The sequence below is a fragment of the Phocoena sinus genome, chromosome 2, assembly GCF_008692025.1.
Source record: "Phocoena sinus isolate mPhoSin1 chromosome 2, mPhoSin1.pri, whole genome shotgun sequence".
Lineage (NCBI taxonomy): Eukaryota > Metazoa > Chordata > Mammalia > Artiodactyla > Phocoenidae > Phocoena > Phocoena sinus.
In genome coordinates, this window is record NC_045764.1 from 164,186,977 (window position 1) to 164,211,719 (window position 24,743).

Below are 24,743 nucleotides of genomic sequence, written 5' to 3' on the forward strand. Positions count from 1 at the left end.
TTGGACTTACCAGTCTTTGTAATCATGTAAGCCAATTCCTTCAAATTCTCTGTGTCTGTCTCTCTGTTTTTGCTCTCTCTCTCTCTCTCTTTCTCTCAACCTCTCAATCTCTCTCTCTCTTCCCCCTACTCTGTGGATAGATAGACAGAGAGATAACCTCCTTTTATCATTATAGATAGATATATATCTAGATCCTTCCTATTGATTCTGTTCTCTCTAACTCACACAGGAGGAGAACCATCGCTAGCACAAGCCCAGAGAACCCTATCTTCTTGCTACTCTAGTGACTAACTGTGCTGCTACTTCACAGCCACCCCCAGGCCCTGCCGCTTTGTCCTGGGACAGAAATGGGAGGATGGATGCCACCTCCTCGACTCTGTGTCAAGCTTGCTTGAATCAACTAATATGACAAAGGGATGTAATGCCTAATGGCAAGAAAGACTTCTAAAACTTCTTAAAACATTTTCTTTTACTAAAATAAAACTATGAAAATAGCAAAATAAATAAAAATAGCATTAATAATAATTTATAGATTTAAAAGTACTCATAAAGACTCTTGCATACTTTTCCATTTTCCGTATTTTACTGTCTGGACACTTTTCAGATTTGCCTTCCCTATGGTTTCACAATGATTTGCTTGTAAATCAACACTTTTTTGCAGATAATAGGCATGCTAAAAAGTTTTTTCTTCTATGTTGGATTCTTCATCCACATATTCAGTGTGTTTGGCACTTTTTGGCATGGACTTGTGGGGCTTCTCTCTCATGTCCTATTGTGGTCCCAGGAGTATGGAATAACTTGAATAAAATAGTAGCCTCATTACGTATTACGTGAGAAAGGTGTTATTATCCCTATGGTACAGAAATGGAAACTGAGGTTCAGAGATGTCCGATAACTTCCCTCATATCCTTCAACTTGAATGTCCCAAAGCTGGCCCCGAACCCAAGGCTATGTGGATCCAAGCCCACACTGACTTCCGTGATATAGATGATGCGGATCATTTTTATTTAATTAGCTCAGCCTAGCTGAGCAGTGACTTGCCGAGTTTGTGCCACCACACGCAAGGTCACTCAGTACCTTGCCGGTGTCCATGATAACCTCACGGCCTGGCCTGTGCTGTCTGTTCCTCTTATATGTGACCCTGTTCTCTGCCTCCTCTCAAACTCAGCCAGCTGGTTGGTCTCCAGCCTTTGTTTACTTCCCCTCAGCTTCCATGATCTTTCCCAAGGCTTCAGTGCTTCTTCTCTGCCTTCTGCTGTACCTCAGTTTTCTATTCCTCACTCTTAGCTGACTCCCAACAACTGTTTTTTTCACCTGATTATTCTTAACAGAAATGAGTTTCATGTACATGAAGCAAAATTTTCATGGTTGCAAAAAAAGGCACCGTATTAGTCAGCACAAGCGACTGAACCCCGATTCAATCAGTTTTAGGGAATGAATTGGCTCAGGTACCTGGGATGTCTGGGGGCGCTGCCTCCGGGCATGGCTGTATCAAGTGGCTCAAGCAATGACATGAAGAGTTTGTCTGTTTATCTTTTGACTTGGTTTGACTTCTCTCAGATAGAATCTCTCCAATGTGGCAGCAAGAATGCCCTGGCATATCTAGGTTCCTATCCTACCTCTCTTGATCTCAGGGCAAGAGAAAGAAACTCACCCCTACCCAACCCTCACCCCCAGCTCTCATACAAACCCCCATAATGATTTTGATTTACCCTGTTTGGGTTGCATAGCCATCCCTTTGGCAAAGGGGTGGGGACATGTTTGACAGCCTCAGGGACATGACACAAAATTGGTGTAATGTTACCCATTACCTTTAGAAAGGGAAGCAATGACTATCCACCTTGGTCCACATAACAAACTTTCCCTGAGGAACACTCATGACAGCAGAGAGAACACGAGTTCTCCACTTAACCCCCATGATCACCACAGGCTGATTTGGGAAGATTTACCCCCCATTTCCAGCTGGCTTGGGATGGGAGGGGGCCCAGCATTAGAGCCAGACAGGCCAGGAGAGAACAGCCAGAGGCCACAGGCCTCGGTATCCGGAAGCCCCTCCCTCATCATATATGTCCCAGTGACCCAGGGACCTGCCTGAATCCCTGGTGAGGAGCGTGGAGAGTGTCCAGTCGCTCCTTCCACTGCTTCCCCTACCCAGGCAACCTCAGGGACAGTTTTCAATACACATATTCCCAATGGCCTTCTTTTTTCTCCCAGATCTAAATGATGATGGTGATGGCACTGCTAATGACAGTGACAGCGTAATAATAGAAAACTAAAGCTTACTGAACACCCAAGTACTGCTCGGGATGCTTAAGAGGCATTAACTCATCTAATCCCCGCAACAACTCTGTTTTACAGGTAAGAAACTGAGGCATAGAGAAATTAAGAAATTTGCCCAAGATCACAGAGCTAGTAAGTGGAGAGCTGGGCTTTGCACTCAAGCAGTCCCTTAACAGATAATGAAAATGAATGTTAACTGAGCACTTGGTATGTCCCAAGTGCTTTATAAGGATTATCTTTAATTTTTACAGCAGTGCAACAATGCAGTGACTATTATCCTTACTTCACAGAAGAAGAGAGTGAGGTGTAGGAGGAGTAAGTAACTCGCTCAGTCCCCAAAGCCTGCAGGGCCCCACCCGGCTAAGTAGTTGGGAGCCGGTTCCGAACAGCAGAAAGATATATCTGAAGCTGCACTTTTGGAAAATGAATCTGGCAGCGGCGTAGAAGAGAGACTGTCTTTTCTCGCCTCAGTAGTACCAGCTGGAAGATCTGACCACAGAGCCAGCAAGGGGCAGAGCTGGGGTTCGAACCACATCTGTCTGATTTCAGTGCCTGAGTTCATATCCCCTCGGCCAAGTGGACTGAAGCTGGATGAAGGCTTAGGCTCCACAGCCCTCTTCCCTCATTGTGGGTGTTCTGGTGCCTCATGGCCCCGCTGTGCTTCCTCTTGCTTTGAACCCTTCTATTGGCCCATCTCAGCGGCAGACAGTTCCTCTGAGTCAGATATGCTCAGAAAAGCCCAAATCCGCCACCAGTTGGAGCTGGTAAGGCTGCAGTACTTCCTGTTGAAATGGGTCCTGGGGGCAGAAACTGCAATGTCATTTACACCCAAAGCTCTTTATTCGTGGGGCTTTACAAAACACAGAAGGCCGAGTCCTGTCTCACGGAGCCAACAGACCACAGACGTACATAAAATAACAGAGAAGAATAATAAACTCTCCCCCCTCTCCTTACACCATAACTTCCATTCTGCCTGAACAGCCCCCTCCGCTGCCCCTTTTGTTTCTTTCATTACCTTCCTCTGAGCAGGCTTATTACTGACATAGACACCTAATTAACACATCAGTTTTCCCCTTTTCCAAAAAGTGTCAGAAATTTGCCTGTTCCCTGATGCTGTTCACTCGAAGCCCCCCCTGCCGTCTTTATTTGTTCTGCTTTTCATCCTGGCTTGGATCATTTGTTTCTCTGTATTGAAAGCTTGTCAGCTCATGGAACCTGGCACGTATTAATTAGGAGGATGGTCCAGCGCACGTCGCAGCTTGATGGAAAGCAAGCCTGAGTGGGGAACTGGGCGGAGAATCAGAAATAAACGGAAGCAAGCAGGAGTGGGAGACGGCTTAAGACCATGACCCAATTTTCAGGCCCAGGGCAACCAACGGTCGGCCTTTTTTTCCCCTTTTTTAAAATAACTATATCTATTTATTTTTGGCTGCGTTGGGTCTTCGTGGCTGCGCACGGGCTTTCTCTAGTTGCGGTGAGCGGGGGCTACTCTTCATTGCGGTGCTCAGGCTTCTCACTGTGGTTTCTCTCGTTGTGGCTCACAGGCTCTAGGAACACGGGCTTCAGTAGTTGTGGCACGTGGGCTCAGTAGTTGTGGCGCACGGGCTTCGTTGCTCTGCGGCACGTGGGATCTTCCCGGACCAGGGCTCGAACCCGTGTCCCCTGCATTGTCAGGCGGATTCTTTTTTTTTTCCTTTTTTTTCTTTGCGGTGCGCGGGCCTCTCACTGTTGTGGCCTCTCCTGTTGCGGAGCACAGGCTCTGGACGCGCAGGCTCAGCGGCCATGGCTCACGGGCCTAGCCGCTCCGTGGCACGTGGGATCTTCCCGGACTGGGGCACAAACCCATGTCCCCTGCATTGTCAGGCGGACTCTCAACCACTGCACCACCAGGGAAGCCCTGGCAGGCGGATTCTTAACCGCTGCGCCACCAGAGAAATCCCAACAGTTAGCCTTTTGTGCCGTGATTCTTTACTTGGGCTAAGCCAGTCTTCAGCTTGTGCCATTAAAGCTCATATCGGGTCTCGCTTCTGTGCCTCCACCCAGTTTGTTTCCCTCGGCCAGGATGCCCTTCCTTCTGTCTTCCACCTCTCTGAATTCCACTGATTTACAAGGCCAAGATGAAGCCCCATCTCCTCCAAGAATCCTTCCATGATTCCTCCAATCCTAATTAACCTGCATTTTCATGACACTCTTACAGTATTTGTATCACAGAATCTAGCCCTTGACTATGTAGTCTTCTCAAAGAGGACTGTCTCAGCCTCTCCTTCCCTCAGTCTGGAGAGAAAGAAAAAAAGTGTTCCTCCAGACACAGGCTGAATAAGAAAGAGGCTTGTCAGGTGTTTTGGGTCAGACGTACCTCCAGAGCAGTCCTGCAGCCACCGCAATGAGGGCAGCAGGAGAAGAGCTCAGCAGGCACCTAAGATTATACAGCAGCTACGAAGGGGAATCACCAGCCATTGTTCAAAAGTATGACCAAGTATACACACCTCCGCTGCTGCCAGCTGCAACGGGTTGCCCACCCGTGAGGGAAGCAGCTCAACTTAAAACCAGCTTCTGCAATTTGAAGTGTCTGCCTTTAGAATTTTGGACTCATCTGAAATACCTATTCCTTGTCCTGTACACAGGTTTTAATACATGTGATGAACTACTGGGTGTCTCTGTGATCCCCTCAAAATTCTTTTTCCATTTCTGGATGCCCTACCCTTGGCTTCTATGTTTGCATCCAATGGCCCGCACCAGTGACTCTCTTCAGAAGACTGAAATTTAGATTCTCTGGGGGGGCCGTTGGTCGATGACTGACTGGTACCCAACATGAAAGCTCAGCTCTCTGCCCAGAGTCGGGATCAAGTCTGAGGTGTAACTTACACTCTGCGGCCCTCCCAGGGTCAGGCTGAGGCTCGGACTTGCCTGCAATGGCTCCCTGGCTTGGCTTCTTTGTGTTCTCTGTCCTGCCTGTCTGGCCTCCCACTCCCACCCCATCCCCTCTGATTTTCCCCAGGGAGCAACTCCTTTAAAAATTCCTTGCACATGAATCTTCATTTCCAAGTCTGTTTCTGGGAGAACCTGACCTAAGATAATACATATGGTGTGTGTTTTCTTTGGTCATTGGCAGTCATACACCCCACCCCACCCTGCCAGGTCCACGTCTTTGAGTGACGATTGTCATTCTCTTTGAAGTAGCCCTCCAGGACCCAACTCCAAGTAAGTTTCGCCACACAGCCCATATTTCACGTTACGTCATTGCAAACGTGCCCTCCAACCCAGTAAAAATCCACCCAGTCACTCCTAGGTGATGTGATAGCAGATACACAGTCAGAAACCTATTCTTACTTATTCCATTTAGAAGATAAAATGTATCTTATTTTTTCTTCTCGGATTTTCCCCATTTAAAATAATTTCTATGGAATACATTTAAGGACATCAATGTACTAAAATGTTTTGTCTGTGAAAGAGAGGAACCATTAGGACCAGAAGGAGTCACGGAGCTTGTATATATAATTAAGACAATGATGGTTACTTTCGATCCTGGGTAAAGGTTTCGTTTCATATTTATATCCCAAAGTTTGCAAAGATAACCAATTAAATGTCATCTTTCATCCTCCTAGAAAACAGTAATACCTTCGCCCTCTGTGGCTTTGGATGCTGTCAATGGAGTCACTGAGAGATTTCATTCACTTTTCTAGATCCAGCTTCAGCACCCCTGGCCCTGCCCTAAACTCTTCTGAGAAGCTACCAATGAAGCAAAGGAAGCATTTACCTTTCTGTTCTTGGTCACAATCACTAAACTCTTCCTAACTTCATTAAAATCTATCGCTAAAACCCCACCAGCATGTTGTCACCTTTGTTGCAGGTGTGCGTGTTCACTGCCTACCTCTCCAAGCCCAAGGCCAAGCCTTGTAGTTCTGTGTTCTCCTGTTTTGCTCGGCACGGGTCCAGAGTCACACCTGCCAAACGTATCAGTCTCATGGGAAATGAAAGTCCAACAAGCCAGGCAAATAGGGTCTGTACAAGATTCAACCTATTCGTGGGTCCAGGCGACTTTGCAAGCTAGAGCCTCAACTTGGCAGCCGCAATGTACTTTTCTACAATGTAATTTCTCACACTCCTTTAGCTATCTGCTGTAAGGTGCACTTGGTTTTCTTTCTAGCTCTATCGTTCTACAACTTGATCCATTTTCCTGCCTCCCTGAGATATTTACGTCCTCCTGAACTCAAGGATGTCAGTACTTCAGATTTCTAAGGAAGGCAGTTTATTAGGAAACCTGTGTTTACTCAAGTATGTGGCAAGTCCCACTTGGCCAGCAAGTTAAATGTGATTCCTTGAAATTCTCTTCCAAGCATGGACTCCAGGGAGCTAAATGTAACATTTAGTCATCAACAGGATAATTTAGGTTCACTCTTTCTACTTGACTTCTAAGAAGGGACTGGAGTTCACGCTGGTAGTCTCTAGAAAATGCAACTACCTTCCCACCCTGTAGCGGTATGTTATTATTGAAAGAGCCTCCTGTTTCCTGCGCTGGCTTCCTCTACGCTTTGGGACTCGGGCACAGTGTCTTTTCAGACGTGCTGACTCTTTATGGCTTCGGCAATGTAATAGTGGATAAATGCCGTTGGCCGTTTACCATTTGGGATTCAACTCCACGTCTGGATCTTGTTATGCAGGCATTTTCAGAGCATTACAGCTCAGCTGTGAAAGCACTCTGGCTTAAAGCAAAAATGCAGTAGAACCTTGCTAATCTAACAGCTTAATCACACTTACCACCCCTTCACAGCAAGGACTTAATAGTAAGACTCAAAGTGAGGCTTCACGTCTTCAGAATTCACAGGGACACATTCTTCTGATGACTGTGTTATCATAAATAATCTCCAACTTTGCTTATTGAAGCAAATGAGACATTACTTTACCGCTGTGCTATCCTTTTAATGCAGCCTTCCAGGATAGCTTCAAAATGCTGGAGAACTTGACTGAGATATTCTGCCTAATGCCTTGAATTCTATCCTTCAGTACCAAGACTCTGTGAAAATGTATTGTGATCCTGGGCCATTTTGTGTCTTCAGGTGCCAGAAGACAATCTTTAGAGGAATGTTCTAGACAAGGAATGTTTGGATTTAGATATGGAAATTCACACATATATAATTCTAATTATTTGGCCAGAGTAGCTTAGTCCATTTTCTCTCCCTTTGGGGGTGAGGGAAGCTTTCATATTCATATTGAAGTTGTTTCCAGTTAGCTAAACGATTTCCATGGCATATACTAGATAAATTTGTTTTCTATTTACCTTGTCGCCATTCATAAAACAGAGAGTGTGTTTCCAAAAGAAGAGAGACTGAAAAAGTGACCTATTGTTATTTTTGAAATCTAACTGATCTCACCTAAAATTCTACTATCTCTAACCAGGAGATCACAGTTGAAAGTTTCTGTGTGTGTGTGTGTGTGTGTGTGTGTGTGTGTGTGTGTCCAAAATCGTTATACTCTTCTATATGAGGAAGTTTTTTACAGATTCCAGAAGACAGCCTTCAGTAACAAAGCTTAATGGAGATACAAGAGGGAGAAGTTGACGGCTCAGGTTCACAAGTTCCCACGAAAATGACTACCAGTCTATCCAACAAATATGTTTTCTACTGAGTATAGTGCCTGAATCTGAGTACAACACAAATACCCTGTACAGATGGAAATGGCCATTTTAAGTGACTTAAAATGTCTTGATGGTTTGGGTTATAATCCAGTGTCGTGCAGGCTTCCCGTACATGGGGCTTTAGAATGCCCAGTCTCTGGTTATTTCAGAATAGGGTCTAGGTATGTGACTTGCTTTGTGGAGATCCCTTATTTTTTGGCAACAGGTTGCTCAAGACTTCCAAAGTAATTGGTATTCTCTCTTGTTACTTCATCTATTCTAGAGATGACATTTGTCAAAGATGGAAAAGACACCTCAGAGTTTTGCCCTGACTCAAGTTGTCCCAAGTGATGTCAATTCAACATCACTCCTTATAAATAAATTTCTACAGACCCAATCATCAGAACCAAAGTTTCTCTTCAAGAAAAGGGTATTTTTCCACATATGCAAATTGAGCCAGATATTTCTCTTGTCAGAAACTCAGCATCATTGCATGTGGCAGGAGAAACATCAGTAGTAATCCAGTATTCCAAAGAATTCTTAGCTGATACCTTCATCTGTGAGGGAAGGAATTCCTAGGAAATCAGTGGAGAGTAACCACTGAGGTCTGCATCTCAACTTTTCTGGGTTTCATGATCAGTATGATCTTTCCAAGTGAATTCTTGGGGGTCTACAGAAAATCTTTGCAAATTTAAAAATAATCCTTTACAAACATATGTGAAATTATGTCCCTGCCTTGCTCAAAACACTCCCCTGAGGGCTTCCCTGGTGGCACAGTGGTTGAGAGTCCGCCTGCCGATGCAGGGGACACGGGTTCGTGCCCCGGTCCGGGAAGATCCCACATGCCGCGGAGCGGCTGGGCCCGTGAGCCATGGCCGCTGAGCCTGCGCGTCCAGAGCCTGTGCTCCGCAACGTGGGAGGCCGCGGCTGTGAGAGGCCCACGTACCGCAAAAAAAAAACCAAACGCTCCCCTGACTTCCCATGACATTCGGAAGAAAATTCAGTCTTCACCATGCCTCCAGGTTTCCTCATGGCTGGCCTCTGCTTGAATCTCTGGCATCCTTGCCCTCCCTCCTGGGTTCTGTTCACCACAGCCTCCTTGATATTACAGCCTCCAGCCTCCAGCCTGTGCACCCACTGTCCCCCTGCCAGAAGCGCTCTTCCCTCAGATGACTCACCCTATACCTGTGACTCGTTCCCTCATTCGGTCTCTGCTCAGATGTCTCCCCTCCTCAGAGAGGACCTCCCTGAACCCCCATTATGGGCTGAATTGTGTCCTCCCAGAATTCATATTGAAGCCCTAGCCCTCAGCATCTCAGAATGTGACTACATTCATCAACAAGTCCTTTAAAGAGGTGATTAAGTTAAAAAGGGTTTGTAAGCGTGGCCCTAATTCGATATGACTGGTGTCCTAATAAGAATAAGAGATTAGGGGGGACCTTGAAGATGGCGGAAGAGTAAGACGCGGAGATCGCCTTCCTCCCCACGGATACACCAGAAATACATCCACACGTGGAACAACTCCTACAGAACTCCTACTGAAGGCTGGCAGAAGACCTCAGACCTCCCAAAAGGCAAGAAACTCCCCACGTAACTGGGTAGGGCAAAAGAAAAAACAGAGACAAAAGAATAAGGACGGCACCTGCACCAGTGGGAGGGAGCTGTGAAGGAGGAAAAGTTTCCACACACTAGGAAGCCCCTCCGCGGGCGGAGACTGCGGGAGGCAGAGGGGGGAGTTTCGGGACCGCGGAGTAGTGCACAGCGACGGGTGCGGAGGGCAAAGCGGGGAGATTCCTGCACAGACGATCGGTGCTGACCGGCACTCACCAGCCCGAGTGGCTTGTCTGCTCACCCGCCGGGGCGGGCGGGGCTGCGAGCTGAGGCTCGGGTTTTGGTTTTGGACGGAGCTCAGGGAGAGGACTGGGGTTGGCGGCTTGAACATAGCCTGAAGGGGTTAGTGCACCACGACTAGCCGGGAGGGAGTTCGGGGAAAAGCCTGCACCGGCCGAAGAGGCAAGAGACTTTTTCTTCCCTCTTTGTCTCCTGGTGCGCGAAGAGAGGGGTTTAGGAGCGCTGCTTAAAGGAACTCCAGAGACGGGCGCGAGCCGCGGCTAAAAGCGCGAACCCCAGAGACGGGCGCGAGCCGCGGCTGAGGGCGCGAGCCCCCGAGACGGGCGCGAGCCGCGGCTGAAAGCGCAAACCCCAGAGACGGGCGCGAGCCGCGGCTGAGGGCGCGAGCCCCCGAGACGGGCGCGAGCCGCGGCTGAAAGCGCAAACCCCAGAGACGGGCGCGAGCCGCGGCTAAAACCGCGGACCCCAGAGACGGGCGGGAGACGCTAAGGCTGCTGCTGCCGCCACCAAGGGGCCTGTGTGCGAGCACAGGTCACTCTCCACACCCCTCTTCCGCGGAGCCTGTGCAGCCCGCCACTGCCAGGTTCCCGGGATCCAGGGACAACTTCCCCGGGAGTACGCACGGCGGGTCTCAGGCTGGTGCAACATCACGCCGGCCTCTGCTGCAACGTCACGCCGCCTCTGACGCCACAGGCCCGCCCCACACGCAGTGCCCCTCCTTCCCCCCCCCCCAACCCCCGGCCTGAGTGAGCCGGAGGCCCCGAATCAGCGGCTCCTTTAACCCCGTCCTGTCTGAGCGAAAAAACAGACGCCCTCCAGCGACCTACACGCAGAGGCAGGGCCAAATCCAAAGCTGAGCTCCTGTGAGCTGGGAAAACAAAGAAGAGAAAGGGAAATCTCTCCCAGCAGCCACAGAAGCAGCGGATTAAAGCTCCACAATCATCTTGATATACCCTGCATCTGTGGAATACCTGAATAGACAAGGAATGATCCCAAATTGAAGAGGTGGAATTTAGGAGCGAAATCTATGATTTTTTCCCCTTTTCCTCTTTTTGTGAAGGTGTACGTGTATGCTCCTGTGTGACATCTAGTCTGTATACTCTAGCTTCCACCATTTGTCCTAGGGCTCTATCCGTCCATGACTTTTTTTAAAAAATTCTTTTTCTTAATAATTAAGTTTAATTGTAATAACTTTATTATACTTTACCTTCGTTCTTTCTTTCTTTCCTTCCTTCCTTCCCTCCTTTAGACAACGAATCACCCCAAATTGAGGAGGTGGTCTCAGGGAGCAGGATTTATGATTTTTCCCCCTTTACCTCTTTTTGTGAAGGTGTATGTGTATGCTTCTGTGTAAGATTTTCTCTGTATAGCTTTGCTTCCAACATCTGTCCTAAGGTTCTATCCGTCCCTTTTTTTTTTTTCTAAATATTTTTTAATTCAATAACTATATTATACTTTATTTTATTTTTACTGTATCATCTTTCTTTCTGTCTTTTTTCCTTCTTTCCCTCCTTCCTTCCTTCCTCCCTCCCTCCCTCCCTCCCTCCTTTCTTTCCTTCTTTGCTTCTTTCTTCCTTCCTTCCTTTCCTCCTTTCCTTCTTTCTTTACTCATACTTCTACTAATTCTCCCTACTTTTTCTCCCTTTTATTCTGAGCTGTGTGGATGAAAGGCTCTTGGTGCTCCAGCCAGGAGTCAGGGCTCTGCCTCTGAGGTAGGAGAGCCAACTTCAGGACACTGGTCAACAAGAGACCTCCCAGCTCCACATAATATTAAACGGTGGAAATCTCCCAGAGACCTCCATCTTAACACCAGCACCCAGCTTCACTCAACGACCAGCAAGCCACAATGCTGGACAACCTATGCCAAACAACTAGCAAAACAGGAACACAACCCCACCCATTAGCAGAGAGGCTGCCTAAAATCATAATAAGGCCACAGACACCCCAAAACACACCACCAGATGTGAACCTGCCCACTAGAGAGACAAGATCCAGCCTCATCCAGCACAACACAGGCACTAGTCCCCTCCACCAGGAAGCCTACACAACCCACTGAACCAACCTTAGCCACTGGAGACAGACATCAAAAACAACGGGAACTACGAAAGTGCAGCCTGCAAAAAGGAGACCCCAAACACAGTAAGATAAGCAAAATGAGAAGACAGAAAAACACACAGCAGATGAAGGAGCAAGATAAAAACCCACCAGACCTAACAAATGAAGAGGAAATAGGCAATCTACCTGAAAAAGAATTCAGAATAATGATAGTAAGGATGATCCGAAATCTTGGAAGTAGAATGGACAAAATGCAAGAAACAGTTAACAAGGACCTACAAGAACTAAAGATGAAACAAGCAACGATGAACAATGCAATAAATGAAATTAAAATCACTCTAGATAGGATCAATAGCAGAATAACTGAGGCAGAAGAACGGATAAGTGACCTGGAAGATAAAGTAGTGGAAATAACTACTGCAGAGCAGAATAAAGAAAAAAGAATGAAAAGAACTGAGGACAGTCTCAGAGACCTCTGGGACAACATGAAACGCACCAACATTCGAATTATAGGGGTTCCAGAAGAAGAAGAAAGAAAGAAAGGGACTGAGAAAATATTTGAAGAGATTATAGTTGAAAACTTCCCTAATATGGGAAAGGAAATAGTTAATCAAGTCCAGGAAGCACAGAGGGTCCCATACAGGATAAATACAAGGAGAAACACGCCAAGACACATATTAATCAAACTGTCAAAAATTAAATACAAAGAAAGCATATTAAAAGCAGCAAGGGAAAAACAACAAATAACACACAAGGGAATCCCCATAAGGTTAACAGCTGATCTCTCAGCAGAAACCCTACAAGCCAGAAGGGAGTGGCAGGACATACTGAAAGTGATGAAGGAGAATAGCCTGCAACCAAGACTACTCTACCCAGCAAGGATCTCATTCACATTTGATGGAGAAATTAAAACCTTTACAGACAAGCAAAAGCTGAGAGAGTTCAGCACCACCAAACCAGCTTTACAACAAATGCTAAAGGAACTTCTCTAGACACGAAACACAAGAGAAGGAAATGACCTATAGTAGCGAACCCAAAACAATATATAAAATGGAAATAGGAACATACATATCGATAATTACCTTAAATGTAAATGGACTAAATGCTCCCACCAAAAGACACAGATTGGCTGAATGGATACAAAAACAAGACCCTTATATATGCTGTCTACAAGAGACCCACTTCAGAACTAGAGACACATACAGACTGAAAGTAAGGGGATGGAAAAAGATATTCCATGCAAATGGAAACCAAAAGAAAGCTGGAGTAGCAATTCTCATATCAGACAAAATAGACTTTAAAATAAGGACTATTAAAAGGGACAAAGAAGGACACTACATAATGATCAAGGGATCGATCCAAGAAGAAGATATAACAATTGTAAATATTTATGCACCCAACATAGGAGCACCTCAATACATAAGGCAAATACTAACAACCATAAAAGGGGAGATCAACAGTAACACATTCATAGTAGGGGACTTTAACACCCCACTTTCACCCATGGACAGATCATCCAAAATGAAAATAAATAAGGAAACACAAGCTTTAAATGATACATTAAACAAGATGGACTTAATTGATATTTATAGGACACTCCATCCAAAAACAACAGAATACACATTTTTCTCAAGTGCTCATGGAACATTCTCCAGGATAGATCATATCTTGGGTCACAAATCAAGCCTTGGTAAATTTAAGAAAACTGAAATTGTATCAAGTATCTTTTCCGACCACAACGCCATGAGACTAGATATCAATTACAGGAAAAGATCTTTAAAAAATACAAACACATGGAGGCTAAACAATACACTACTTAATAATGAAGTGATCACTGAAGAAATCAAAGGGGAAATCAAAAAATACCTAGAAACAAATGACAATGGAGACACAACGACCCAAAACCTATGGGATGCAGCAAAAGCAGTTCTAAGGGGGAAGTTTATAGCAATACAAGCCCACCTTAAGAAGCAGGAAACATCTCGAATAAACAACCTAACCTTGCACCTCAAGCAATTAGAGAAAGAAGAACAAAAAAACCCCAAAGCTAGCAGAAGGAAAGAAATCATAAAAATCAGATCAGAAATAAATGAAAAAGAAATGAAGGAAACAATAGCAAAGATCAATAAAACTAAAAGCTGGTTCTTTGAGAAGATAAACAAAATAGATAAACCACTAGCCAGACTCATCAAGAAAAAAAGGGAGAAGACTCAAATCAATAGAATTAGAAATGAAAAAGGAGAAGTAACAACTGACACTGCAGAAATAAAAAAAATCATGAGCGATTACTACAAGCAACTCTATGCCAATAAAATGGACAATCTGGAAGAAATGGACAAATTCTTAGAAATGCACAACCTGCCAAGACTGAATCAGGAAGAAATAGAAAATATGAACAGACCAATCACAAGCACTGAAATTGAAACTGTGATTAAAAACCTTCCAACAAACAAAAGCCCAGGACCAGATGGCTTCACAGGTGAATTCTATCAAACGTTTAGAGAAGAGCTAACACCTATCCTTCTCAAACTCTTCCAAAATATAGCAGAGGGAGGAACACTCCCAAATTCCTTCTACGAAGCCACCATCACCTTGATACCAAAACCAGACAAGGATGTCACAAAGAAAGAAAACTACAGGCCAATATCACTGATGAACATAGATGCAAAAATCCTCAACAAAATACTAGCAAACAGAATCCAACAGCACATTAAAAGGATCATACACCATGATCAAGTGGGGTTTATTCCAGGAATGCAAGGATTCTTCAATATACACAAATCTATCAATGTGATAAACCATATTAACAAATTGAAGGAGAAAAACCATGTGATCATCTCAATAGATGCAGAGAAAGCTTTCGACAAAATTCAACACCCATTTATGATAAAAACCCTCCAGAAAGTAGGCATAGAGGGAACTTTCCTAAACATAATAAAAGCCATATATGACAAGCCCACAGCAAACATCATCCTCAATGGTGAAAAACTGAAAGCATTTCCACTAAGATCAGGAACAAGACAAGGTTGCCCACTCTCACCACTCTTATTCAACATAGTTTTGGAAGTTTTAGCCACAGCAATCAGAGAAGAAAAGGAAATAAAAGGAATCCAAATCGGAAAAGAAGAAGTAAAGCTGTCACTGTTTGCAGATGACATGATACTATACATAGAGAATCCTAAAGATGCTACCAGAAAACTACTAGAGCTAATCAATGAATTTGGTAAAGTAGCAGGATACAAAATTAATGCACAGAAATCTCTGGCATTCCTATATACTAATGATGAAAAATCTGAAAGTGAAATCAAGAAAACACTCCCATTTACCATTGCAACAAAAAGAATAAAATATCTAGGAATAAACCTACCTAAGGATACGAAAGACCTGTATGCAGAAAATTATAAGACACTGATGAAAGAAATTAAAGATGATACAAATAGATGGAGAGATATACCATGTTCTTGGATGGGAAGAATCAACATTGTGAAAATGACTCTACTACCCAAAGCAATCTACAGATTCAATGCAATCCCTATCAAACTACCACTGGCATTTTTCACAGAACTAGAACAAAAAATTTCACAATTTGTATGGAAACACAAAAGACCCCGAATAGCCAAAGCAATCTTGAGAACGAAAAAAGGAGCTGGAGGAATAAGGCTCCCTGACTTCAGACTATATTACAAAGCAACAGTAATCAAGACAGTATGGTACTGGCACAAAAACAGAAAGATAGATCAGTGGAACAGGATAGAAAGCCCAGAGATAAACCCACGCACATATGGACACCTCATCTTTGATAAAGGAGGCAGGAATGTACAGTGGAGAAAGGACAGCCTCTTCAATAAATGGTGCTGGGAAAACTGGACAGGTACATATAAAAGTATGAGATTAGATCACTCCCTAACACCATACACAAAAATAAGCTCAAAATGGATTAAAGACCTAAATGTAAGGCCAGAAACTATCAAACTCTTAGAAGAAAACATAGGAAGAACACTCTATGACATAAATCACAGCAAGATCCTTTCTGACCCACCTCCTAGAGTAATGGAAATAAAAACAAAAATAAACAAATGGGACCTAATGAAACTTCAAAGCTTTTGCACAGCAAAGGAAACCATAACCAAGACCAAAAGACAACCCTCAGAATGGGAGAAAACATTTGCAAATGAAGCAACTGACAAAGGATTAATCTCCAAATTTTACAAGCAGCTCATGCAGCTCAATAACAAAAAAACAAACAACCCCATCCAAAAATGGGCAGAAGACCTAAATAGACATTTCTCCAAAGAAGATATACAGAATGCCAACAAACACATGAAAGAATGCTCATCATCATTAATCATTAGAGAAATGCAAATCAAAACTACAATGAGATATCATCTCACACCAGTCAGAATGGCCATCATCAAAAAATCTAGAAACAATAAATGCTGGAGAGGGTGTGGAGAAAAGGGGACACTCTTGCACTGCTGGTGGGAATGTGAATTGGTTCAGCCACTCTGGAGAACAGTATGGAGGTTCCTTAAAAAACTACAAATAGAATTACCATATGACCCAGCAATCCCACTACTTGGCATATACCCTGAGAAAACCAAAATTCAAAAAGAGTCATGTACCAAAATGTTCATTGCAGCTCTATTTACAATAGCCAGGACATGGAAACAACCTAAGCACCCATCATCGGATGAATGGATAAAGAAGATGTGGCACATATACACAATGGAATATTACTCAGCCTTAAAAAGAAATGAAATTGAGCTATTTGTAATGAGATGGATAGACCTAGAGTCTGTCATACAGAGTGAAGTAAGTCAGAAAGAAAAAGACAAATACCGTATGCTAACACATATATATGGAATTTAAGGGAAAAAAATGTCATGAAGAACCTAGGGGTAAGATAGGAATAAAGACGCAGACCTACTGGAGAACGGACTTGAGGGTATGGGGAGGGGGAAGGGTGAGTTTTGACAGGGCGAGAGAGAGTCATGGACATATACACACTAACAAACGTAGTAAGGTAGATAGCTGGGGGGAAGCAGCCGCAAGGCACAGGGATATTAGCTCGGTGCTTTGTGACAGCCTGGAAGGGTGGGATGGGGAGAGTGGGAGGGAGGGAGACGCAAGAGGGAAGACATATGGGAACATATGTATATGTATAGCTGATTCACTTTGTTATAAAGCAGAAACTAACACACCATTGTAAAGCAATTATACCCCAATAAAGATGTTTAAAAAAAAAAAAAAAAAAGAATAAGAGATTAGCACAGACAAACACACACAGAGATGACCAAGTGAACACACAGTGAGGATATGGCCATCTATAAGCCAAGGAGAGAGGCCTCAGAAGAAACCCAAACCGCTGGCACCTTGACCTTGGACTTCTAGCCTCTAGAACTGTGAAAAATCACATTTCTGTTGTTTAAGCCACTCTATCTGTGATATTGTGTTACGGCCACCAAGCTAATACACTCCCCCAATCTAAGGGCCCTTCCCTGACTACTCTCCCCCATTCTGTGGTTTACATCTCTTCCTAGCCCTTGAGAGTACGAACTTGTTTATTTATTTATTTATTTCATTTCATTTTTTTCTTTTCCATTATGGTTTATCACAGGGTATTGAATATAGTTCCCTGTGCTATACAATAGGACCTTGTTGTTGATACATTTTAAAATTGAGATTTAATTGACATATAACATTATATGAGTTTCAGGTGTACAATGTAATGATTTGAGATATATATATATATATATATATATATATATATATACTGTGAAATGGTCACCACAAGTCTAGTTAACATTCACCAATGCACATAGTTACAATTTTTTTCTTGTGCTGAGAACTTTTAAGGTCTATTTACTTTCTTAGCAACTTTCAGATGTACAATACAGTATTACTAACTACAGTCACCGTGCAGTATGTTACATCCCCAGGACTTATTTATTTTATAACTGGAAGTTTGTACCTTTTGACCACCTTCACACATGGTAGGTGTTCAGTAAATACTTGCTCAATGAATTAATAAATATATTAAATAATGCACAGTAGTCTAGCTCTACAATAACTCTACTAGGAGCTTTGAGCCATGTATAAATACAGATATTAAGGTCTTGTGTTTAAATCAAATGAACCAACTTATTCCCTAAATGTATAGAAACCTGGACTGAAATGATTATAATCCTGGCAGGCACCTCGAAAATGACATTGAAATGAACCTAAGAACTAGAAAGGTACTAAGTGGAAGCTGTGAATATGGTATCAAATTGAAGAACATAAAATGGTTTTTCTTTCTGCTTTCTGGTCATTATACTATATTTGGAATAGTTAAGAAAAAACACACAACAAAGAAGCTAATGTTCTAAAAGGCAGAGATACTTGAAAGTCTTTGAACACCTCACCAGAAATAATTTAACCCAATAAGATTAAAATTCCAGATCAAAGGTAGCAAAAATACAGAAAGGGAAGAAAGACAGTTGTAAGGCCTCCCATTCCCACACACGTTTACCACCACGCCAATAATTAGTAGACGTGGGGTTCCCATAGCAAATAATTTCCATTTCTACCACCCGTAAGAAATAGCATTACATCAGTGTTCTCGGAAACACAGCTGGTCTCCATCACTCATGATCTGATTGGTCTAGGAACAGATAAACAATAGAGAAAAAATAATGATACACAAGGATGAATCCTTACCATCATATAATCAATCAGCAAACATGTATTGACTACCTGCTACTATTTGAAATTCTATCCATGGTGTCATAGGAAAATCCAACATTATATTCAAAAGCTTCATGTGATTTATGTAGTCAAGCAAACCTACATTAAATGGATATTAAGCCCCTCGCTGGAATGTAAGCCAGGGCCATGACACCGATTCACCTCTGTATTTCAAGATCCTTACACCTAGCTAGGGCTGCATTAATATTTGTTGAATGAATAAATGAATATCAAAATAGAAGTAAAAATATGGCAGTGGCTCAGTTTCTTGAGTGATCCATGAGTCATGAATTCAAAACTGTTAGAATCTTTAAAAGGACTTTCGTCAGCAAGCTTTGTAGGGAAAAAAACAGGCTACTGGACATCCAATCCAAAGATAAAGATTCCCTACACTCAACCTCGTGGTCAAATATCATCCAGTGTCTACCACTGACTGCTTTGCTGGCAGTGGCAACGAATGTCTGTTATTTTGGTCTGTCCTGCATGGACTCCCTCCTTCTTTGAATACCGACATCTCAATTTGCCTTTCTCAGCCTTGATTCACACAGTCTAGGTGGAGCCAAACCCTCTCCCCACCCAGCGAAGGTGGGCAATTGGCTCAGGTCAGGCCAAGCCAAGGTTGCCTTCCACTTGACCACAGTGATGGGTTTAGGGATATTAGGTGACTCAAGACAGGTCCACAGGACTCAAGGCCAGATTCACGCTGACTTTCTCAAGTTGCGGCGAGAGGGGGCTGCTCTTCGTTGTGGTGCGCGGGCTTCTCAATGCTGTGGCTTCTCTTGCTGCGGAGCATGGGCTCTAGGCACGCGGGCTTCAGTAGCTGTGGCGCACAGGCTTAGTTGCTCCGTGGCATGTGGGATCTTCCCGGACCAGGGCTCGAACCCGTGTCCCTTGCATTGGCAGGCGGATTCTTAACCACTGCGCCACCAGGGAAGTCCCAAACTCTAGACTTTTAGATGTAGGTCTGATGCTAGTCAGTTTAACCATGTTAGCAGAGAGGTGGGCAACTCTAGAGGTGGAGAAAATTGTGTGTGTGTGTGTGTGTGTGTGTGTGTGTGTGTGTGCGCGCACGCACGCACGCATGCGCGCGCTCGTGCCTGGGTGTGCACACGCTTGGGCATAGTGGGGGGAGAGGGAAAGAGAAAGAGAGAGAGAGAGAGCACGCCGAGAGAGCACGTGAGCCACCATTTAGTCACTTGGATACAGCTGTGCCTGATACTGGATACACACCACCGATAAATTCCCATAGTGCTTCAGCAAATTTGAGTTGGTTTCCCGGGCTTTCTAGCAAAATAACTTGAATAATACAACAACACAGAGCAAGCCTCAAACTAGTCTGCTTCTCAGTGGAACATCCCATGGTGAAAGCAGTTGTCAAGAAAAAGGAATACGGTAGACTGTTCAGTCCCAGGCCTTGAAAGTTTGTTCTCTCCGACTGGACTCGAGGCTTCTGTCACAACCATGCTCCTCCAGATCATCCTTCAGGCCAAGAGGCATCCTAGCTCGATCCCCATCTTCATATATACTGGAGTGGGAGGTACTGGAGCAGCGCTGTATGTCTCGCACCTGGCGTTGTTCAATCCAGATGTCAGTTGGAACAGAAAGAATAACCCAGAACCCTGGAACAAGCTGGGTCCCAATGATCAGTACAAGTTCTACTCAGTGAATGTAGATTACAGCAAACTGAAGAGAGAAGGTCCAGACTTCTAAATGAAATGTTTCACTATAAAACTGCTTAGAATGAAGTTCTTCTAGAAGCCACCTGCACAATTTTCCACTTAACCAGGAAATATTTCCCCTCTAAATGCACGAAATCATGTTGGTGTATTGTGCTGGGGTTTACACTGATTAATAAATAGTCTGAAACTTGAAAAAAGACAAAAGAAAAAGGACTACAAATTTATGGACAAGCATGGAACTGGGAAAGTTACCTCCCCCCTCTGTGCCCAAGTTTCTGCATCTGTGAAATGGGGATAATAATGAAACCTCCCTCGTGGCATTATTGTGATTAAATAAGTCAATAAGAAAAGTGTTATATGAAAGTATCCCAAATGTTGGTACGATTGGTACTATTATTAGTTATTGTTACTATTATTGTTATTTCCATCGTAAAAATGATTATATCAATGCTAGAGTTCTATTGCTCTACGTGAAGGCTCTACTTTGGAGTCATATTTGAATTGTTACCAAGTTGAATTAGCTACCCATAGGGTCTATTATTGGATACATTGAGCATTTATTCAATCATTCAGAAAGGAAATCCCAGCCAAAAAAAAAAAGAAAGAAAGAATTACAAAGGAACTTCCCTGGCAGTCCAGTGGTTAAGATGCACTTCCAGTGTAGGGGGAGCGAGTTCAATCCCTGGTCGGGGAACTAAGATCCCACATGCTGCTGGGCTCCCCAAAAAAGGAAATCCACATCCAAGTCTGGGATCTGGCCTGACTCCTGAACCCACAGGGAGCACCCGTGGACAAATAGGAGACCCCTGGAGGACAGGGTCCTTATCACTCCAACAGCCTGTCAGGACCGGGCGGCCTGTGGCTCCATCTGCACCTGTGGAATCAGGCAAATTTCCCTTCTCTGTGGAATCCGGTAGGGAAACAACTATTTTTAAGGGAACAGAGGGAAAAGGATAATGGTAGCTTTAGCTTGAATCTGAGGCTGCTGTAAGAGAGAATAACAGTGTTGGTAATTTCTCCTTCCTGTTTAAGCACTTTGGTGAAGTGCCTTCCCCTAAATTAAACTGGGAAGTAAGAAAAAACTAGTTCACATGCCAGCATACAGACCCACAGGCCCACTTGGCTACAGATTTCTAGCACACGGGAGTTGTCTTAGAGGAGAACTGGGGAATTGGGCCAGACTGCAATAGCAGAATTTCCCTCCACTGCGGGAAAAAAAGAAAAAAGAAAATGAACTTCAGTCATCTCAGCCAAAAATGTACTGAGGTTGGGCTTCCCTGGTGGCGCAATGGTTGAGAGTCCGCCTGCCGATGCAGGGGACACGGTTCGTGCCCCAGTCTGGGAAGATCCTATATGCCGCAGAGCGGCTGGGCCCGTGAGCCATGGCTGCTGAGCCTGTGCGTCCGGAGCCTGTGCTCTGTAACGGGAGAGGCCACGACAGTGAGATGCCCGCGCACCACAAAAAATAAATTAAAAAAAAAATGTACTGAGGTTTTCTTCCCAAATTCTTTATCTTTCTTCTCAGTCTCTTCTTCCTCCTTCTCCTCCGCCTCCTCTTTTTAAGAAAAACTGTGGTAACATATACATATATGTTATACATATATGTATACATATATGTTTAAAACTGTGGTAACACATACCATATCCATAATGTTAAAGTGTGCCATTCAGTGGCACTGAGTACTTTCACATTGTGCAACCGTCCGCACCATGCATCTCCAGAACTTTCTCATCATCCCACCCTGAAACTCTGTCGACATTAAACACCAGCTCTCCATTTCCCCTCCCCCTAGCCTCTGGTATCCACTATTCTACTTTCTGTTTCTATGAATTTGACTGCTCTAGGTCTCTGATGTGAGTGGAATCACACTGTATCTGTAGTTTTGTAACTGGATTATTTCACCTAGCTTAATGTTTTCAATGTTCATGTTGTGGCATGAGCCTGAATTTCCTTCCTTTTTAAGACTGGATAATGTTCCATTGTATGTACCACATTTTGTTTATCTGTTTACGGACACTTACGTTGCTTGCACCTTTTGACTCTTGTGAATAATGCTCCTATGAACATGGGTGTACAAACATACATGTTCCAGTACCTGATGTCAATTCCTTTGGCTGTATGCCCAGAAGTGGAATTGCTAGATCATGGGGTAAATCTACATTTAATTATTTGAGGAACCATCACACTGTTTTCCTTAGCAGTTATACTGTTTTCTATTCCCACTAGCTATGCACCATGGTTCAATTTCTCCACTTCTTCACCAGTATTTGTTATTTTCTGTTTTTCTTTATTAAAGAAATAATGGCCGCATTAATGGGTGTGAAGTGGTACCTCATGGTTTTGATTTGCATTTCCCTAGTGATCAGTGATGTTGAGCATCTTTTCATGTGTTTAGTGACTTTTTGTATATCTTCTTTGATGGAATGTCTATATATTCAAGTCCTTTGCTCGTTTTTTAATTGAGTTATTTGGTATTTTATTGTTGAGTTGTAAGAGTTCTTTATATATTTTGAATATGAATCCCTTATTAGATATATGATTCACAAATATTTTATCCTGTCTCCTGGGTTGGCTTTTCACTCTGTTGATAATGTCCTTCCATGCACAGAAGTTTTAAATTTTGACGTAGACCAATTTATCTATTTTTTCTTTTGTTACCTATGCTTTAGGTGTCATATCCACAAAATCATCACCAAATCCAACGTCATGAACTTTTTTCTTTATGTTTTCTTTGAAGAGTTTTATACCTTTGACTCATGTTTAGGTTTCTGATCCATTTTGAGTTAATTTCTGTATATGGTGTAAGGTCCAACTTCATTTTTTGGCATGTGAATATCCAGTTTTCCTGTCACCATTTGTGGAAAAAAAAAAACAACCCACAATGTTTAGTTTTGAAAACACTCATAACTGTGAGGTGTAAAATCTTTTCTCAGTTCTTTTAGTGTTTGCTTTGTGTATATGTAGCTCTGTGAATAGGTATATACTCATGTAGAACTGTTATGTTTTTCTAATGAATGATCCTTTATCATTGTGAATTGTTCCTCTTTTTCTCTGGTTATATTCTTTACCCTGAAGTTCACCTGGTCTGATATTAATATAGACACTCAGCTTTCTTATTATTAATGTTTGTATAGTATATCTTTTTCTATTCCTTTATATTTAAATTAGATCTCTTGTAGGCAATGTTCCATTGGGTTTTACTTTCTTATCCAGTTTGACTTTTAATTAAAGTATTTTTATTTAATGTAGTTTGTGATATGGTTGGATTTAAGTCCAGCCTTACTATTTTATTTTCTACTTGGCTATTTGTATTTTTTTCCTCTTTTCATGTTATCTTTTGGATTATTTTTAGATTCTATTTTCTCTCTATTGGCTTATTATCAATATCTACTTGCCTTATTTTTTTGATGGAGTATAGAGTTCACAATAAGCACCTTTAACATCACAGTCTACTCTCAAATTGTAATATACCACTAATATGTACCCTAAGAACCACACAATAGCTGTACTTCCATTTCTCCCTTGGGGTCATTTAAACAATTGTTGTCATTCATTTTACTTCTACATATATAATAACCCCCACAATACATTGCTATTATTTTTTTCCTTAAATGGTCAATTCTTTTTAAAAGAAAATTTTAAATTAGGGAGACACATTTTGTATTTATACACACATTCACCACTTCAGTGTTCTTCTCTTCGTGTAGAGCCAAGCTTCCAACTGGTATCATATTCCCTTCAACCTGAAAAGTTTCCTTTAACATTTCTTATGGTGCAGGTCTCCTGGATAAAAAGCCTTGTTTTGCTTCCATTTTGAAGATTATTTTTTCTAGATATAGAATTCTACTTTAACCTTTTTTTCCCCCTTCCATCTCTATAAGAACACATTTTCCTTGTCTTCTAGCTTGCATTGTTCCTGACAAGAAGTCTGTGAGCATTCTCGTCTTTGCTCTGTATATGTAATATGTCTCTCTTTCTGGCTCCTTTTAGTAACTCTTTTATCACTGGTTTTCAGTAACTTGTGATGTGTTTTTATTTGTATATTTTCTGCTTGGGATTCATTGAGCCTCTTGAATCTATACATTTATAGTTTTCATTAAACTTGGGAAAATTTTGGCCATTATTTCTTCAAATAGCATTTCTGTCCCCCCTCTTCTGATACTCCCATTTTATATACGTTAGACCACTTAATCTTGTTCTACAGGTCACTAAAGCTCTTTTCATTTTTTTCAGACTCCTTTTCTTCTCTGTGTTTCAGCCTAGATAGTTTCCTTTGTGATTTCTTCAAGTTCACTGATCTTTTTTTTTCTATAGTGTCCAATCTCTTGTAAAGCTTGTCCAGTGAATTCTTCACTCATTTGGTTCCATTGAAATTCCATTCGTTTCTTTTTTTATAGTTTGTATTTCTCTCCTCAGTATGATCATGTTTTCCTCTGATTTCTTAAACATATTAATATGAGCTATTTTAAAGTTTTTGTTTGATGATTCCATTATTGCTATCATTTCTGGGTCTGTTTCTTATGATTAATTTTTCTCC

At 42.7% G+C, this 24,743-nt stretch overlaps 1 protein-coding gene across 1 annotated transcript; it reads left to right on the forward strand.

Annotated features, from left to right (window-relative positions):
* Window positions 1-19,987: 19,987 nt before the first annotated feature.
* On the forward strand, window positions 19,988-20,267 carry LOC116749692 (cytochrome c oxidase subunit NDUFA4-like). Its single transcript, XM_032624336.1, has one exon. It carries the CDS (start codon window positions 19,988-19,990, stop codon window positions 20,234-20,236), a length of 249 nt encoding a protein of 82 aa, XP_032480227.1. The 3' UTR covers window positions 20,237-20,267.
* The last annotated feature ends 4,476 nt before the right edge of the window (window positions 20,268-24,743 follow it).